This window comes from Saccopteryx bilineata, chromosome 3 (genome assembly GCF_036850765.1).
Source record: "Saccopteryx bilineata isolate mSacBil1 chromosome 3, mSacBil1_pri_phased_curated, whole genome shotgun sequence".
NCBI lineage: Eukaryota > Metazoa > Chordata > Mammalia > Chiroptera > Emballonuridae > Saccopteryx > Saccopteryx bilineata.
Window position 1 is genome coordinate 191,767,535 of NC_089492.1, and position 20,256 is coordinate 191,787,790.

The 20,256-nt window shown below is 43.3% G+C and overlaps 1 protein-coding gene across 1 annotated transcript in view; it reads right to left on the bottom strand.

Moving 5' to 3' along the window:
- Positions 1-18,806, bottom strand: part of TXNDC5 (thioredoxin domain containing 5) — a 41,966-nt gene extending 23,160 nt beyond the window's left edge. The window contains exons 1-3 of the mRNA XM_066268457.1: positions 18,480-18,806; positions 14,897-15,046; positions 9,367-9,472 (exon numbers count right to left, since the gene is read on the bottom strand). Of these exons, the coding sequence (XP_066124554.1) occupies positions 9,367-9,472; positions 14,897-15,046; positions 18,480-18,742 (519 nt within the window). The 5' untranslated portion in view covers positions 18,743-18,806. The remainder of the gene's footprint in view (positions 1-9,366; positions 9,473-14,896; positions 15,047-18,479) is intronic.
- Between the last annotated feature and the right edge of the window lie 1,450 nt (positions 18,807-20,256).

Genomic DNA, 20,256 nt, shown 5'->3' on the forward strand with positions numbered 1-20,256 from the left:
TATGGAGAAAAGACTTAACATATTGGAAGCCTTGGAGCTAAATGACAGAGAATTTAAAATAGAAATCTTAAAAATACTCAGAGATATACAAGAAAACACAGAAAGGCAATATAGGGAGATCAGAAAACAACTCAATGAACACAAAAAATATATTACCAAGGAAATTGAAACTATAAAAACAAATCAAACAGAAATGAAAAACTCAATTCACGAGCTGAAAAACGAGGTAACAAGCTTAGCTAACAGAACAGCCCAGATTGAAGATAGGATTAGTGAAATAGAAGACAAACAACTTGAGGCACAACAGAGAGAAGAAGAAAGAGACTCAAAAATAATAAAAAACGAGAAAGCCCTACAGGAATTGTCTGACTCCATCAGAAAGAATAACATAAGAATAATAGGTATATCAGAGGGAGAAGAGAAAGAAAATGGAATGGAGAATATACTCAAACAAATAATAGACGAGAACTTCCCAAGCCTGTGGAAGGAACTAAAGCCTCAAATTCAAGAAGCAAACAGAACACCAAGTTTTCTTAACCCCAACAAACCCACTCCAAGGCACATCATAATAAAGATGACACAAACCAATGACAAAGAAAAAATTCTCAAGGCAGCCAGGGAAAAGAAGAGTACAACATATAAAGGAAGGCCTATTAGATTATCATCAGATTTCTCAGCAGAAACTCTACAAGCTAGAAGAGAGTGGACCCCAATATTTAAAGCCCTGAAAGAGAGGAACTTTCAGCCAAGAATACTATACCCATCAAAGCTATCCTTCAAGTATGAAGGAGATATAAAAACATTCACAAATACAGAAAAGATGAGAGAATTAATCAACAGAAAGCCCCCACTCCAGGAAATACTAAGGGGGGTTTTCCAACCAGATTCAAAGAACAAAAGAAAACAACACCACAAGTAACAGCTCCACCAAGAACACAATAAAACCAAACTTAAACTGTGACAACAAAGGAAAAAAAGGGGGGAGAGGATGGAGATTAACAGTAGCAAAGGATGATGAAGTGCAGAAATACTTATAAGATAGGGTACTACAATGAATATGGTAGGTACCCTTTTCATTACTTAATGGTAACCACCCTTAAAAAAACCACCACAAAAACACTTGACTTAAAAAAGGTAGCAACAGAGGAAAGAAGTATGGTACACAAACAAACAAAAACAAATGATAGAAAAACAAAAAAGAATCAAACTAGATACAAAACTAACAGAAAGCAATTTATAAAATGGCAGTAGGGAACCCACAAGTGTCAATAATTACACTAAATGTAAATGGATTAAACTTACCAATAAAAAGACACAGAGTAGCAGAATGGATTAAAAAAGAAAATCCAACTATATGCTGCCTACAAGAAACACATCTAAGCAACAAGGATAAAAACAAATTCAAAGTGAAAGGCTGGAAAACAATACTCCAAGCAAACAACACCCAAAAAAAAGCAGGCGTAGCAATACTCATATCTAATAATGCTGACTACAAGACAGAAAAAGTACTCAGAGACAAAAATGGTCATTTCATAATGATTAAGGGGAAGTTGAATCAAGAAGACATAACAATCCTTAATATATATGCACCAAACCAAGGAGCACCAAAATATATAAGACAGCTACTTATTGACCTTAAAACAAAAACTAACAAAAATACAATCATACTTGGAGACCTCAATACACCGCTGACGGCTCTAGATCGGTCATCCAAACAGAGAATCAATAAAGATATAGTGGCCTTAAACGAAATACTAGAACACCTGGATATGATAGACATCTACAGGACACTTCATCCCAAAGCGACAGAGTATACATTTTTCTCTAGTGTACATGGAACATTCTCAAGAATTGACCATATGTTGGGCCACAAAGACAATATCAGCAAATTTAGAAAAATTGAAATTGTACCAAGCATATTTTCTGATCATAAAGCCTTGAAACTAGAATTCAACTGCAAAAAAGAGGGGGAAAAACCCACAAAAATGTGGAAACTAAACAACATACTTCTAAAAAATGAATGGGTCAAAGAAGAAATAAGCGCAGAAATCAAAAGATATATACAGACAAATGAAAATGACAATACAACATATCAGAATCTTTGGGATGCAGCAAAAGCAGTAAAAGAGGAAAGTTCATATCACTTCAGGCCTATATGAACAAACAAGAGAGAGCCGAAGTAAACCACTTAACTTCACACCTTAAGGAACTAGAAAAAGAAGAACAAAGACAACCCAAAACCAGCCGAAGAAAGGAGATAATAAAAATCAGAGCAGAAATAAATGAAATAGAGAACAGAAAAACTATAGAAAAAATCAATAAAACAAGGAGCTGGTTCTTTGAAAAGATCAACAAAATTGACAAACCCTTGGCAAGACTCACCAAGGAAAAAAGACACAGGACTCAAATAAATAAAATCCAAAATGAAAGAGGAGAGATCACCACAGACATCATAGAAATACAAAGAATTATTGTAGAATACTATGAAAAATTATATGCCACCAAATACAACAATCTAGAAGAAATGGATAAATTCCTAGAACAATACAACCTTCCTAGACTGAGTCATGAAGAAGCAGAAAGCCTAAACAGACCAATCAGCAGGGAGGAAATAGAAAAAACTATTAAAAATCTCCCCAAAAATAAAAGTCCAGGCCCAGACGGTTATACTAGTGAATTCTATCAAACATTCAAAGAAGACTTGGTTCCTATTCTACTCAAAGTCTTCCAAAAAATTGAAGAAGAAGCAATACTTCCAAACACATTTTATGAGGCCAACATAACCCTCATAGCAAAACCTGGCAAGGATGGCACAAAGAAAGAAAACTACAGACCAATATCTCTAATGAATACAGATGCTAAAATACTAAACAAAATACTGGCAAACCGAATACAACAACATATTAAAAAAATAATACATCATGATCAAGTGGGATTCATCCCAGAATCTCAAGGATGGTTCAACATACGCAAAACAGTTAACGTAATACACCATATCAACAAAACAAAGAACAAAAACCACATGATCTTATCAATAGATGCAGAAAAGGCTTTTGATAAAATACAACACAATTTTATGTTTAAGACTCTCAACAAAATGGGTATAGAAGGAAAATATCTCAACATGATAAAGGCCATATATGATAAACCATCAGCCAACATCCTATTAAATGGCATAAAACTGAGGACTTTCTACCTTAAATCAGGAACAAGACAGGGTTGTCCACTCTCTCTACTCTTATTCAACGTGGTGCTAGAAGTTCTGGCCAGAGCAATCAGACAAGACAAAGAAATAAAAGGCATCCATATCGGAAAAGAAGAAGTAAAGCTATCACTTTTTGCTGATGATATGATCCTATACATCGAAAACCCGAAGGACTCCACAAAAAGATTATTAGAAACAATAAACCAATACAGTAAGGTCGCAGGATACAAAATTAACATACAAAAGTCCATAGCCTTTCTATATGCCAACAATGAAATATTAGAAAACGAACTCAAAAAAATAATCCCCTTCATGATTGCAACAAAAAAAATAAAATACCTAGGAATAAACATAACAAAGAACGTAAAGGACCTATATAATGAAAATTACAAAGCATTGTTAAGGGAAATCGAAAAAGATACAATGAGATGGAAAAATATTCCTTGTTCTTGGATAGGAAGAATAAATATAATCAAAATGGCCGTATTACCCAAAGCAATATACAAATTTAATGCAATTCCCATCAAAATCCCTATGACATTTTTTAAAGAAATGGAACAAAAAATCATCAGATTTATATGGAACTATAAAAAACCCCGAATAGCCAAAACAATCCTAAGGAAAAAGAATGAAGCTGGGGGCATTTCAATACCTGACTTTAAACTATATTATAGGGACACGATAATCAAAACAGCATGGTATTGGCAAAAAAATAGACACTCAGACCAATGGAACAGAATAGAAAGCCCAGAAATAAAACCACATATATATGGTCAAATAATCTTTGATAAAGGGGCCAACAACACACAATGGAGAAAAGAAAGCCTCTTCAACAAATGGTGCTGGGAAAACTGGAAAGCCACATGCAAAAGAATGAAACTCGACTACAGCCTGTCCCCGTGTACTAAAATTAATTCAAAATGGATCAAAGACCTAAATATAAGACCTGAAACAATAAAGTACATAGAAGAAGAAATAGGTACTAAAATCATGGACCTGGGTTTTAAAGAACATTTTATGAACTTGACTCCAATGGCAAGAGAAGTGAAGGCAAAGATAAATGAATGGGACTACATCAGAATTAAAAGTTTTTGCTCAGCAAGAGAAACTGATATCAAAATAAACAGACAGCCAACTATATGGGAACTGATATTTTCAAACGACAGCTCAGATAAGGGCCTAATATCCAAAATTTACAAAGAACTCATAAAACTCAACAACAAACAAACAAGCAATCCAATAAAAAAATGGGAAGAGGACATGAACAGACACTTCTCCCAGGAAGAGATACAAATGGCCAACAGATATATGAAAAGATGCTCAGCTTCATTAGTTATTAGAGAAATGCAAATCAAAACTACAATGAGATACCACCTCACTCCTGTTAGATTAGCTATTATCAACAAGACGGGTAATAGCAAATGTTGGAGAGGCTGTGGAGAAAAAGGAACCCTCATTCACTGTTGGTGGGACTGTAAAGTAGTACAACCATTATGGAGGAAAGTATGGTGGTTCCTCAAAAAACTGCAAATAGAACTACCTTATGACCCAGCAATCCCTCTACTGGGTATATACCCCAAAACCTCAGAAACATTGATATGTGAAGACACATGTAGCCCCATGTTCATTGCAGCACTGTTCACAGTGGCCAAGACATGGAAACAACCAAAAAGCCCTTCAATAGAAGACTGGATAAAGAAGATGTGGCACATATACACTATGGAATACTACTCAGCCATAAGAAATGATGACATCAGATCATTTACAGCAAAATGGTGGGATCTTGATAACATTATAAGGAGTGAAATAAGTAAATCAGAAAAAAACAAGAACTACATGATTCCATACATTGGTGGAACATAAAAATGAGACTAAGAGACATGGACAAGAGTGTGGTGGTTACCAAGGGTGGTGGGGGGAGGGAGGACATGGTAGGGAGGGAGGGAGAGAGTTAGGGGGAGGGGGAGGGGCACAGAGAACTAGATGGAGGGTGACGGAGGACAATCTGACTTTGGGCGAGGGGTTTGCAACATAATTTGATGACAAAATAACCTAGACATGTTTTCTTTGAATATATGTACCCTGATTTATTAATGTCATCCCATTACCATTAATAAAAATTTATTAAAAAAAAATAACATTAAAAATATAAAACATTCTCATATATTATAATCCATTCATTTCCTACCACTCATGTTCATGGTTGTGGGTGGCTGGAACCAATCACAGCTGTCTTCCGGGACATTAAATTTTTATTGGATAAGGCGTAACATACATGGGTCGTTGTATGGCTCCCACAGAATTACATTTTAAAATATGTGGCATTCATGGCTCTCTCAGCCAAAAAGGTTCCCGACCCCTGAACTATACAATCTTCCTAGCCTGAGTCATGAAGAAATGGAAAACCACCCTGGCCGGTTGGCTCAGTGGTAGAGCGTCGGCCTGGCGTGCAGAAGTCCCAGGTTCGATTCCCGGCCAGGGCACACAAGAGAAGCGCCCATCTGCTTCTCCACCCCTCCTCCTCTCCTTCCTCTCTGTCTCTCTCTTCCCCTCCCACAGCGAGGCTCCATTGGAGCAAAGATGGCCCAGGCGCTGGGGATGGCTCCTTGGCCTCTGCCCCAGGTGCTAGAGTGGCTCTGGTTGCAACAGAGTGACGCCCCGGTGGGGCAGAGCATCGCCCCCAGGTGGGCAGAGCGTCGCCCCCTGGTGGGCATGCCAGGTGGATCCCAGTCGGGCGCATGCAGGAGTCTGTCTGACTGTCTCTCGCCGTTTCCAGCTTCAGAAAAAAAAAAAAAAAAGAAATGGAAAACCTAAATAGACCTATAAACAGGGAGGAAATAGAAACAACTATCAAAAACATCCGCCAAAATAAAAGCCAAGGACCAGATGGCTATACTAGTAAATTCTACCAAACTTTCAAAGATTTGGTACCTATCTTTCTCAAAGTGTCCCAAAAAATAGAAGAAGCAATACTCCCTAATACATTTTATGAGGCCAACATAATCCTGATACCAAAACCTGGCAAGGACAATACAAAACAAGAAAACTACAGACCAATATCTCTAATGAATACAGGTGCAAAAATCCTCAACAAAGTACTAGCAAATCAAATACCACAATACGTACATTAAAAAATAATACATCACAGTCAAGTGGGATTCATTACAGGGGCACAAGGATGGTTCAACATATACAAATTGACAAACATAATACACCACATCAACAAAACAAAGGACAAATATCATATGATCCTATCAGTAGATGCAGAAAAGACATTTGATAAGATACAACATCCATTCATGTTTAAAACACTCAATAAAATGAGTATAGGAAAGCACCTCAACATAATAAAGGCCGTATATGACAAACCATCAGTCAATATCATACTAAATGGTGAAACGTAGATAAAAATGAAGTGGTTACGTGGAAGGCCAGGGAGTGTGGGGAGGAAAGTAAAGAGGGACAAATATACAGTGACAGAACATGATTTGACTTTGGGTGATGGGCACACAACACAATCAGTATTTCAAATGCTACAGAGATGTTCACCCGAAACCTATGTACTCTTATTGATCAATATTACTCCATTCAATTCAATTTCAAAATAAAAAAAAAACTTTTGCTAACAGCAAAATTCGCAATATAAAGTTTGAATATTCGAACTTCTGTATAATAAGGCACACTGTCATTATTTCTAGGAATTGTCAGAGGTCCCTATTGCTATGAGAGACTACGATATGGCCAGTCAGCTAACAGTGGTTCAGGGATGGCAATGGGTGGATTCCATGCAACTATGCCCCTCCCACATGGGAGACAGGACACTGCTTCTCCGGACACCTATACTAAGGCCATACCTGGCCTCAGTCCTTCCCAGCTTGCACTTTAGCTGTCATCCCATTAAAGGGACGTGGCCCACAAGACAAAACCACCCTGCCATTCTGATACTGGCTGCTGGTTTCTTAAAGTCAACATGATTGCTTTTTTTGGTAAGTTTATTTTAAAAGTTCTTTTTATATTATTGACTCCTCTTTAAAATTAGCTTCCACCCATTAGAGAACATTTTCACAAAGGAAATAACTGAAGTTTAAATCTACATGAAAATAACACCTGCTCACCCAGCTTTCTTGCTATGACAGAGATGCAAATTTAGTATCTGAGAGGTTTGTGGTTTTCTCTGTCACCTAAAATTTGATAAGTCTCTGGTCAACTTATTCAGCACCATATTCCAACATTCTTCATCATATTCTTATAGATTTTACAATGTGATGTGTAGGTGCACTCAGGAAGCAGTGGGTTTTTGATTAGCTGTGACAACTGGGGGAGAGCTGAAGGACCACACAGACTCCCTGGAAAATGACACCAATAGCAGATGAGTCACCGCAAGACTGCTGGAACTGTATATGAGCACAAACAACCTTAAAACCTAAGGACACCTACCTGATACAATAAAGTTGTCTATGTTAAGTGTTTAAATTGAAATTATATTCAAAGAGTTTGGCTGCTCTTACATTTTTCATCAGAAACACACAGCCTGTGAATACTGGCCATCTTTCCAGTCCCTGACCAATTCACACCACAGACATTCAAAGTCTAATGAACTCTTTGGGATAGAGCATTTAACATTAATCCAGAGGTACCACACAAGGACACTTAATGAGTGGTTTACGGTAATAATGATTTATATAAAAAAAATTAAGCCTCCCAATGTCAAATGGAAAAGAAGAGAATTATAAATTTTCCTTAGTAAGTAACATTCTATACACAGCTATGTCTTTAAAAAATATTTTCAGAAATCATGCAGTTTCCATTATTTCCTGATACGACCCTTAGTGCAGGAAGGAACATTAAGATACTAAAAGTTTTAAGAGTATTAAATGATGTTATCAGCAAGGCCAGTTAAGAGTTTTACAGGCTGAGGGTTGAGAAGAAAAGGAAAGCTTCACGCTTTGGGTCTCGTGAGTGGGGGTAAACAGAGCTGGTCGCTGTTGGAGGTGGGAAGGAGAGACAAAGCTGACCTGGACTGCATGTTCTGGTTCAGGCCTGGCCCTAACCCCAGGTGGGCAGGAGTCAAACTCTGGTGCTAAGGAGTTACTGTTTATTGTAGTGCAGGTGAGAATGAGGTAATGTTAAAAAGTCGTAGGTGCTTATCTGTGAGGTGCACACTGACATGATGCTTCGTAAGGCCTAACTGCAGACCAACAAGGGACAGGGAGGCAGGGAAGAGAACAAGTCGACAAAACAGGAGATAACTGTTGATGCTGAGGGATGGGCACATGGATCACCTTCACTACCCTCATCACTCATACAGCACTCACTAGACTCTTCTTTCTACTTTTGTATATGTTTCAGTATTTCCGTAACAAAAAGTTTTTAAAAAGTCCATCTTTTCCACTTATACAAGGTCTTCAGTTAAAAATCAGAAACAGAATATAGGATGACAGTTTCCAGGGGCTGAGGAAGAAGGAGCAGGAAGTTAGTGTCTAATTGTACAGAGCTTGTTTTAGAAATGAAAAGAGCCCTGGCTGGTTGGCTCAGTGGGAGAGCGTCGGCCTGGCGTACAGGAGTCCCGGGTTCAATTCCCGGCCAGGGCACACAGGAGAAGCGCCCATCTGCTTCTCCACCCCTCCCCCTCTCCTTCCTCTCTGTCACTCTCTTCCCCTCCCACAGCCAAGGCTCCATTGGAGCAAAGTTGGCCCAGGCACTGAGGACGGCTCTGTGGCCTCTGCCTCAGGCACTAGAGTGGCTCTGGTTGCAGCAGAGCAACGCCCCAGATGGGCAGAGCATCGCCCCCTGGTGGGCATGCCGGGTGGATCCCGGTCGGGCGCATGCAGGAGCCTCCCTATTTCCAACTTCAGGAAAAATAAAAAAATTAAAAAAAAAAGAAATGAAAAGAGTTCTGGAGGTGGATGGTGCTGATGGTTGTACATTAGGAACATTTTTAATGCCAGTGAACTGTACACTTAAAAATGGTGAAAATGGTAAATTTTATGGTGTATTTTACCATAATAAAAAAAACTGAGAAGTTAACTTTTACTTATTATAGCAATGAATTCTAAAAAAGTACAAAGTAGACTTAAAATGGTATCTTTAATCTTTCACCTAAACTGGCTTCCTTTTTACCCAAACATGCAGGAAGAAGGGGTGGGGCTCTGTACACTCACGGCAGGCTCCTCATTCAGCATCTGCAGCATCCAGGTTTCCAGCGCCTGGAAATCTCGGGGACCCTGGTACTTCACAGCTTCCTGGCCAGGCCTAAAAAACTTCAAGCTAAAAGGGTAACAAAAGATTAGACAGAAATAATTTTCAAAGCACTTCACACTGTTCTGAGTAAAGAGCACTGTCTTATCAGGGAGCAAACCCCTTTAAGTGAAGCCATCAGAAAACAAGTTATCGGTGGGCTGCAGCCCAGATACAGATCTGCCACCCTCTGATGAAACTTGCAAAGAAAAAAAAAGGTTCAAAGAGATAATATATTCATTTAATCCTAAAAGTTTTTAAAACTTTAAAAAGAGTTTTCTATTTAAGAAAAATAAAGCTGAGGTGAACACATCAAGCCTAATGCTGTGAACCAAACCATGAGCTTCAAGTGCTCGGCTGTGCAGAACCCTCCAGCTGTCCCTGCTGTGTGTCTGTCATCCGGCCCAGACTGGTGGTTTTTTATGTTCTGCTTTATTTTTTAAAATTAGAACTAGAGTAGATTGGCATTATTTTCAATAAATGTATGTCCAGGCCACCATGTCAGCTACCCGACTCTTGCAAAGCAATATCCAGGTACTGTGAAGATTCGAGTATCCAACTCTAAGTACAACCTTGATGTGAGTTGATAACAGTCTCTTCACTTCCCCACAGGGAAGAAATCTTTCTTTTTTCTACACACACTAGGCTCTGAAGATAGCTGCAGGCAGAATATGAAGCATTCTCGTAGAGGTGAGCAAAAGACATTGCCCGAGGCTGAAGTGAATGCCTCCAGATCCTGCTATGCCACTGGTAATGGAAAAACATGCTTAAGGTGAAACTTAGTAAAAGGTGTCAAGGACTGGGGTGGGGGAGGATTAATTCTATTATTGACAGAATTAAAAGAAGATGTCAAGGATAGAGGAGGAAATGTGACTAGTGATAGGAAAAACAACACTGTCGCTTTTCTTGGCAAGAGGACTCATCTAATCTAGAACACCCCGCACTCCTACAGCAGGGAGCTGGAGTTTGTTAGTGGACGCCCAGTAGGCGGTGCCAGAATTTAAGAAGTCAAGATGTACAGAAATCAGAACTGCGGGTTTCACTTAGCTAACTCCCCAAATGCCTTAAAATGAAGTCTCACAGCTGTATGAGAAAACCAGCACACTGGCTGGAGTAGGTATTTAAATTTAAACGGCTTACTGGCCTCCCCCCAATGTGCCTCCGTCCAAGGGTGTATGTGCCACTTCTTGAGTAGCTTACGCTTTTATAACCACAACAAAAAGCCAAAACCTAACTAGATTTGACCAGTGTGCCTGTGACTTCCTGAAGTTGAACATTTTAAGCAACTCCAAAGTATGATCTCACAATTAGGAATGTCCAGACACACCCCCAAGGCCACAGGAAGCTCTGGAAGTATGTGCTCTGCCCAGAAAACTAGAAAAGGATTACTACCCTTCCCTGTCCACCTCCCTTCTCTCTCCCAAGCACCTCCCTCCATCAAGGAGCTTCAGGACCCTCAAAATATCAGAAAGGACTAGGCATTGTCAAACTCACTCCCCCTTTCTTTGCTAACTTTTTAAAAATCATTAAAATCTAACCTGTGATATTTTTTCTAATTTGGTGTGCTTTGATCAAAACAACAATTTTTTTAAAAATCTCTTCTTGTGGGATTAAAAGTCTTTCTGCCTGTACAAGTCTGAGATTCTTCCTCAAATTCATTAAGTTAGAGCCTCCTTGACACCTGTCAGCAGACTTCAGTTTTAACTGGATGGAAATGAAGCAGGTGAAGGAGGAAGCACCACAGGTTATGAAATGAAAGTATAGCCCAAACTTTTCCACTATCACCAACCTCCACGTGGGCGTCTGAGTTTTTTTTTGGTTTTTTTTTTGTGATCTATTTCTTTGTCAAGGAGACTGTAGGGGAGAAAAATTGCCATTTATGGATCACTCTGGAAAACAGGATGATGAAAGTTCTACTACAAACGATGAGGTAGTGTCACGGATTGAAGTGTGTCTCCCAAAGCAGGCCTGTTGAAGTCCTAACCCACAGTACCTGAGAATGTGGCTTTATGCAGAAATACGCTCTTTCCTGGATGATAAAGATTATTTTCTGACTCAAAAGAAAGACCTCAAAGCATTTTCCTGAACACAGTTAGCCAACTGCAGGGGCATGGGAACTCAATCCTTCTCTCCAGTTAAAAGGTACCAGAGGAAGAATAACATTAAAGTAGATATACTGACACATATGCTCAAGCATTTAGTCACTATATGATTCAGGCCTTGCAACATCTCTGAGATGGGTATAATTTTATTTATTTACTTTATTTTATTTTTTATTTATTTATTTTTGGTGACAGAGAAAGGGACAGATAAAGACAGAAAGGAAGGGAGAGAGATGAGAAGCATCAGTCATTAGTTTTTTGTTGAGGCACCTTAGTTGTTCACTGATTCCTTTCTCATATGTGCGTTGAGGAGGGGGGCTACAGCAGACAGAGTGACCCTGCACTCAAGCCAGCAACCTCGGGGTTTTGGACCTGGGTCCTCTGCGTCCCAGTTCGATGCTCTATCCACTGAGCCACCACCTAGTCAGGCCATTTTATTTATTTTTTAAATAACTTTCTTTATTTATTGATATTTTAGAGAGAGGAAAGGGAAGAGAGGGAGAGAGAGAAACATGGATTTGTTGTCCCACTTATTTATGCATTCATTGGTTGATTCTTCTATGTGTCCTGACTGGGGATCAAACAGCAACCTTGGTGTACTGGGGTGACACTCTAACCCACCGAGCTACCTGGCCAGGAGATGAGTACCGTTTTAGAGGAAGTCAAAGCTCAACATTTTATGTAGCTCATTCTGCCTTCTGCCTTCAAAGAAAGAAAGTTTCTTCTCAGGTATCTCTGTGTCATGGTTACGGAAGTTCTCTCCCAAACCTTCAGCATGATGTAAGATCACTTCCGTTTTTCTTTACAACACAAAACCAGTGCAGGGAGACCGCATCTTCTAAATAAAAATCATGGCCCTGGCTGGTTGGCTCAGCGGTAGAGCATCGGCCTGGCATGCGGGGGACCTGGGTTCGATTCCTGGCCAGGGCACATAGGAGAAGCGCCCATTTGCTTCTCCCCCCACCCTTCCTCTCTGTCTCTCTCTTCCCCTCCCCCAGCCGAGGATCCATTGAAGCAAAGATGGCCCGGGCGCTGGGGATGGCTCCTTGGCCTCTGCCCCAGGCGCTGGAGTGGCTCTGGTTGCAACAGAGCGACGCCCAGGAGGGGCAGAGCATCGCCCCCTGGTGGGCAGAGCGTGGCCCCTGGTGGGCGTGCCGGGTGGATCCCGGTCGGGCGCATGCGGGAGTCTGTCTGTCTGTCTCTCCCCGTTTCCAGCTGCGGAAAAATACAAAATAAATAAATAAATAAATAAAAATCATGACACATAATCCAGATTTTAAAAGATCTGTGATCAGCATCTATGAAGTTGTAGCCAGACAGCTTGTATAATCAGGTCCAGGTGGGACCCTCACCCTCTCAGCCGCCCCTAACATGTGCTCTCTCCGGCCTGTTACAGCCACCATTGTTTCACCTTCCCTGCAGCACAATTTGTGGTGTACACAGTCACATGGCCACAGGCAGCCAGCTGTTTAAGAGTAAACACCACAGCCAACCACCTAACCATGTCAGCTGCCTCTATACCTTGAAGTAACAGGTTCTCAATAGATAAGCATCCATCCCCTCACCTGCTCCCACTAATACCTGACTGCTTCTTCCAGATGCTCTCTTTCCAAGCAGAGATTACTTTAAAAGCAATGCTTGAAGCATAGGACAGTGATGACTTTTTTTTTTTTTTTTTTTTAATTTTTCTGAAGCTGGAACCGGGGAGAGACAGTCAGACAGACTCCCACATGCGCCTGACCGGGATCCACCCAGCACGCCCACCAGGGGGCGACGCTCTGCCCACCAGGGGGCGATACTCTGCCCCTCCGGGGTGTCGCTCTGTTGCAACCAGAGCCACTCCAGCACCTGGGGCAGAGGCCAAGGAGCCATCCCCAGCGCCCGGGCCATCCTTGCTCCAATGGAGCTTTGGCTGCGGGAGGGGAAGAGACAGAGAGGAAGGAGAGGGGGAGGGGTGGAGAAGCAGATGGGTGCTTCTCCTGTGTGCCCTGGCCGGGAATCGAACCCGGGACCCCTTGCACGCCAGGCCGACGCTCTACCACTGAGCCAACCGGCCAGGGCGACAGTGATGACTTTTAGGTAAATACATACAGTGGGAAATTTTAGCTCTATTTGACCCGACTTGATGTTGACTTGAATTAAGGAACTTAGCTTAGCAAGCATTCACCAAAGACCAGGGGTTTCAGAGTCCTATATGGAAATGCATAATTTCCAACTGTTAGGGAAAACCAAATATTTGCTGGGTATACTCAGATTGGTCTTTGCACACATTTTATTTTATAACATGTTTGGGTGAGTGGGGGTATGAGCATCCTACTTTAGACTCAGATGATAAACAGTGTGGCCATAGTGGTCATAGTTGATAAGTAGATGGTAGAGCTAGGGTTCAACTTGGAGTTCCTCCACTTTTCCATGCTGACTCTCAGGTTTGAAGACAAGGTCAAGTTTTATACAGATTTTCTTTTATATTTCAGAAGGTGCAGTAACCAGCCCCTCCCCCATCCTTCTGGAAACAGCCTTTTCCCTTTTTTCGAGAAGGGCTCTTCATTCCAACAGCTGCCATATGGTGTGAGTGGGGCTGCTGTCTTCCTGTAAGATCCTGCCTCTCTGGCCATAAGAACTGTTCCTGGAATGAACACCCCATCCAAGCTGGGCCAGTAAGTGGTGGGCCCAATCCACCATGGCAACAGAGGTGGCAGGGCCAGAAAGTTCAGTCACTTTAAGGAAAACACCATAAAAACAGGCCCTCAAATCGTTGGAAGTGGGTCTCAGAGCTTCCCTCACAGCCTACTAATTAATCCCTTCTTTTGTTTATTAAGCCAGTTTCAATTTCTGTTTCTTACAACCAAAAAACTCTCTTAACTGTCAAGGGAGTAAGTAGTATCACTTGTCAGAATGGCTGTATTCCATTTTGTTACCTTTGTGTCCCACAGAAATAGTCTTGTGCTAGTCACATGGGAAATTATTCTAGGAAGGATGCTTAGGAATAACAGAGTGACCAAAAACTCATACTAAATTAATGGCAAATTTGTACGCATTGTGTAAATGTACCTGTGAACATCAAACGTGGCCTCCCGGAGACCACAATTTTAGTCTTGCAAACACATCCTCTTATAAAAACAGGAAAAACTCAACATTAATTGATTAAAAGCTTTTTTTCATACAAGGTACAAAAAGACATCTAATAGATGCTAACAAGAGACTGCCTGCTTAAATTTAGCATCTCCTCACTCTTCAGAACTACAAAAGAAGATACCAAAAATGTAACTTGGATTTTCTTTAGCCAAAGGCAGCTGGCTAAGAGATGGGGAAAACCTGCCAGATATGGGAAGCATGTGTTGTTCCCACTTACGTGGGGTATCCTCGCACTCCCTGAGCAGAGCATACATCTGAGTCGGCCGTGCAGTCCACTTTAGCCACGTAGACTTTGGCATCTTCCATGCTGTTGTACTTGTCTCCTAGGTCATTCCAAGTAGGCTGCAGCCGTTGGCAGTGTCCACACCTGTAGTGAGGTGGAAGAAACAAAGACACTGAGTGCAGGGTCAGAGGATGCCCAACCCACCTCTTCAGCTGTTTCCGCAGGGCACTGAGGCTCTCTGATCCTTTCTTTACACCACAGCAGAGATAGGTTAGCTCACAATTACTACAGAATCTCACTTCCCTGCTTACAACTCAGAAGGTCCCTACATACTTCTCAGCATGAAATCCAAATTCAGGCAAATACTATACTAGATCCTCCTTGCCATGGCCCCTGCTGACCCCCCACTTCACCTCTATACCCTAAAGCTGCCTCCACTCCTGTTAGTCTACCCCTGAGCCACTGCACATTTGCAGTTTTCTCAAAGGGCCATAGCTGGGCTTGCCCTGGGAATCATTGCATACTCTCTCTGACACTTCCTCCCTAAACCCACCTAGCTAATTCCTAGTACCCTTCAGGGTTAGTTTGGATGTTACCTCCTCTGAGTCAGCCCTGACTTCTCAGGCTATTTGGTGCCCATTCCCTCCTTCTCTTCTAGAAAGCAACCTTACCTGCCCTTTACTGCAGCAGCTTAACACTTCTTGCTATAATTGCCCCTTTATTATTCAGTCAGGTCTCCTCCACTACATAACCAAGTATCCTCAAACACAAGACAACCCCAAAATTAAATCAATTCTGCATCTTCCCCAATGAGAAGCTTTAAAAGTTTGCATTCAGTCACACTTTTAAATTTGATATAATCAAATGTAAGCTTCTAATATTCATTGTGTGAAATTACACACAGATATTTTTAAATCTCCTATCATTTAACATAAGGTTAACTTGGAATTACTGCTTCTTGGTAATCCCTACTTTTCTTGAAAGCATCAACATCGTTCCCATCAACTAACTCTACTGAGTCATATGGCCTGATCATCTTTAATTGTCAGCTGTCTGCAGCGCTGTGTTTGAATTCTGTATGTGCCAACACTAGAAATCTTATCTCAAGCTTACTATAGCACATGGGTTTTGTTCTGTTTCCCCATTCACCTGCTACGTGTGTATGTACCTACTTGCTGTACTGCTTTTTAAAGTGATCTTTAACCTACTTGCTTATCCTCAAAATAATTTCTCAATAAAATGTCTCTTTTCTGACAGATGACTTCAATAATATGCATCTAAAGGTAGGACAAAAAGAGTTTGCTTCAAGCAAATGTGTCTTCCCCAAGCAGCATTTTTTTGGCCTGCTTTATAAGAGATTCAACTACAATATGATCAATCTTCTCTTTTCTGGAAGATAATTATGAGAAAAAACCAGTGTTACATGTAAATGTACGTGGCACAAGGGCTGAGAAGCCAACATTGTCCTTTTTACAACTGTGTTCCCGAATCTAGCACATGCTTGGCTAGATGGAACCCTTCTGGCTACAGCACGAACCTATGATATAGCAGCTGGATTCAGAAGGTAGCTAGTGGCCATGTAATAGAGCAAAGCTCCCTGGTCCTCCTCTCAAGGAGATAGCCCCAACTTTGACTTCATTGTCACCACCAGGTTCAGTGACCTGCAAACTAGCCCTAGAGATGCTGGCACAAAATCTACAGCAGTAGAACTACCCTACCTCTGTCAAGTTCAGAGCAAAATGTTTTCATGACATGGTACCCCAGACCTCAAATCACATGTGGGCTTCCAATATTCCACAAAGACTGAGACTGGGAAGAGATGAGGGGGGAGGGGGAGCCCACAGTATATTCTACCTGAGTTCCAACCTGCTGTTAAAAGTCTAACTTTTAAATGCCATCATAGAAAACCCCACATTTGTTTAAATATTTTGTAGTAGGCAAAATAAAAACTTTTAAAAGTTACTTTTTCTGGGGGCATCCACCTCAACGACCATAAACTACATACAATGAAAAAGAAACGTACTTAATACCAAGGGTTCAAATTTTCCAGTCTTCTCCCTGTCAGATCAGGATTAGCTGATGAGTATTATATAGACTCCAAAGTTAAAACTCCACTGGCACTGCATGGACTTACTATGTCTATATGTCATTTTTTCTTTTAAAAATAAAAGAAATGGAAATTCATAGACCAGATTTCACTGGAATATGCTCCAATTAAGCAGCATACAAAATTGAAAGTTACTCTGAGAATACTCCTACCCAGAGTAACTCTTAATAATGAATAATGATTTTACTACAGAGTACTTTTGGTACCATCAATGGTTCTAAAACTTCAAGTCAGGCGGTTCTTGGAAACTTGAAACACAGTTAATGCGCAATATCTGTGATTCAGACCCGCCCCCCAAAGTTGATTTAAGTCCAAATGAACTGAAATACAGTAAGTACCTCAGTATGAGGAGAAAGGGGAAAAAGTTTTCTCAAACTTCCACCAGCACATTTTCTGAGTAGGCCGTTTTTCTTAGGCACCTTCTCTCTATTCCTTCCTACATCCCTCTCCCACACCACAGTGAGTTTCTCCCCCATGCTGTAGGACCTCACCGAATTCTGCAATAAGCCTGTGAACTGTTTTGTGCCCAAACAGTAGCTTTCTACTCTGTCCCATGAGAACTTCCTTTCGTTGAGGCATTTAAGGCTCAAAGAAAACACTACCTGTATTTGTGTGAATGACAAAGTTTTTTGCTAGGACACTTCTCAGGGTAGGGGTCCCCAGAGTTGACCCGGTAGCCCTTACCAAAGCCCCTACTCCAGAACCACAGCAAGAAGTACCCTCCGTTCAACGCCCTCTCACACTCTGAGCAGGCCCAAAGAGAGCGGAGGGGAAGAGATGCCAGAAGTCGGCCATGAGGTCAGGGTCAGGGGCTCTAGTCACCAAGCGCACAGCTCCTCATCCGCTCCGAGCTGCAGGGGCGTCCCCAAAATTCGCACTACTCTCGCTTCTCCGGGAAGCGCAGGGACCCTCTTATGCTTGGGCCATCCCTTCCCACCTTACGAACACACAAAGTAGTAAACCACCTTTGTGAGTTCCTATTTTTCAATGAAACCCTCACGCTGACGATGAGCCCTGCCTGCAGCGCAAGAACAAAGTCGACGTGGATGCGTCCAAGGCCGGAGCCCCTGGTGCCCGCGGCCGCCGCACGTGGCCCGGCCGCTCAGGCAGGCCGCCGCCTCCGGCCCGCGCAGCAGGCTCCGAGAAGGGGACTAGGGGTTGGCCTCTAGGCTCTCGGCAGCCCCAAAGGGCGACAAGTCCCCTCCCGCAGTCCGCAGACTCGGGGACAGGGCACTTCGGTGGGGGCGGGGCTGCCTATTCTCGGCTCTTCCCCTGGGGCCCGCCTCCTGCTGCACCGCCAGGCCGCCCTGCGCCACGTCAGCCGCAGGCGCCCAGCCCGCACCGCCCCCGCGCCGCGGCCCGTCGCGGTACCCCACCGGCGCTTGGCCCCGGGGAAGGGTCGCCCCGGCGCGCACACCGCGGGGGCCCGGCCTGCGCCCGCCGGCCTGAGAAGGCAGCGCGGCCAGTTACCAGGGTGCGAAGAACATGACGAAGTGCGCGGCGCTCTGGATCCCCTGCGTGAACATGTCGGCCGTGTACAGGTGCTTGGCGTGCGGATCCTGCCCGTCCCCGCCGCCGGCCGCGGGGACCTCGCCCGCCGCCGCGCCCGGCACCTCGACCCTGACGCCCCGGCGCCCGCCGCCGCCATGGCCCAAGAGCAGCAACAGCAGCAGCGCGGTCGGGGCCGGCGGCCGGGGCAGCGCCTGGAGGAGGCGTCCGGGGCGCGCGGGCATCGCGGCGGGGCTGACGCGTTCTCGCCGCGGCCGCCGGTCCCCTCCGCGGCGCCCGCCCCGCCGAGGCCGCGCCCCCTCCTCGCCGAGACCGCGCCCCCTCCTCGCCCCGCCTGGCCGCCGAGACTGAGTGCGCGCGCCCGCAGGTCGGGCCCGAGAAGGGGAGTCCCGGCCGGGAGTGAGCTCAGTGTGCCTGACCTCCAGCACTTCCCGGGATGGTTCGGTTGGTCCCGCTGGGCCTCTTCGCTTGCGCAAACCCAGGCAGTACCCTCTTAGCCCAGAGCCGGGGTGAATACTGGAGGATCCGAGAGGGCAGGCAGCAGTGCCGCAGAGCGGAATGTCTAGGTTAATCTTGACATACACAGAGACCCCAGCCTTTTTGGGCAAAGGGAAGATGTTAGGAAATTGAGCAAAAGTAGGTGGGTTTGCACCTGATTAGTCAAATTCTTAAGCAAGCCTCTACTGTGATTCTGAGCCTGAGCTCTGAGGTGTGATGGCACCCTCCTCGCCTATTACCCTTGCCCTGCCTTAACTTGGGGGTGAGTAGGAGAAAAGGCCAAAGCCGCCTCTCCTTTTTTAGACAAGTCCTGCAGGGCTCCTTCTTGCAAGACTAGCTGTTGTGTCTTACTGTGCCCTAAATCATGATGCATTAGAGTTAGAAAGATGAAGGACAACAACCCTATTTTGGCTGAGCTTGTCTCTTGTGGAATAGCTGAAAGTTATCCTCTGCGCTTTAGCATCTCACAGTTCACACCTGCATTCATGCCTTATTATATAAGGTAATTGAAGATTCAGACCCTGTCCTGGGGAGCTGAAACTAAATTAAGGACACTCACAGGTTGCTTCCTGGGATCCTGCTTGGTCCTGGATTATCCTCAATCTGGGAAACTGCAGGCAACTCCTGGTTCACCTACTGTTACAGGGCTCCGCCTTAGGTTTAGCCACTGCTGAACCTTTAACCATGGTTTGCCAAATACAGAAACCATCGATTTCCATTCAAAACCTGTTCTCCCCACCACTTAGGCTTGAAACATGAGAATCATTTCCCACTTGCTCCCTCATTTCCCTTCTCTGTTGTAATTCAAACCAGGCACATTTCCTGCAACTATCATTACTTTCCACCATTCTCAGTAGTTATTCCCTGCGTCCTTAATATACCTTAATCCTGGCCTATTGCAGTAGCTTTCTAAGAACCTCTTTTGTTCAAAATTAATTTTCCTAAAGCTTGCTTTTGACCATGATACTTTGCTGTTCAACACCCTCTCCTGCCCCCAGTCTCAGGGTAAAGCACAGATTCCTTAGTCTGCCATTCAAGGCCCTCTGTAATGTGGTCTCATGTGCCTTGTGTCCTTGTGAAACTCACCACTATACGTCCAGGGATCCTATTCAATAATCTATTGCCAGACTCGTCCCCATGCTCCCAAAATCACATCCCTGCCCAAATCCACTGAGATACTGGACATTCCAACAAAGGATTAGCACACATTCTTATTGCATCAACTTCTTATCTTAGTACA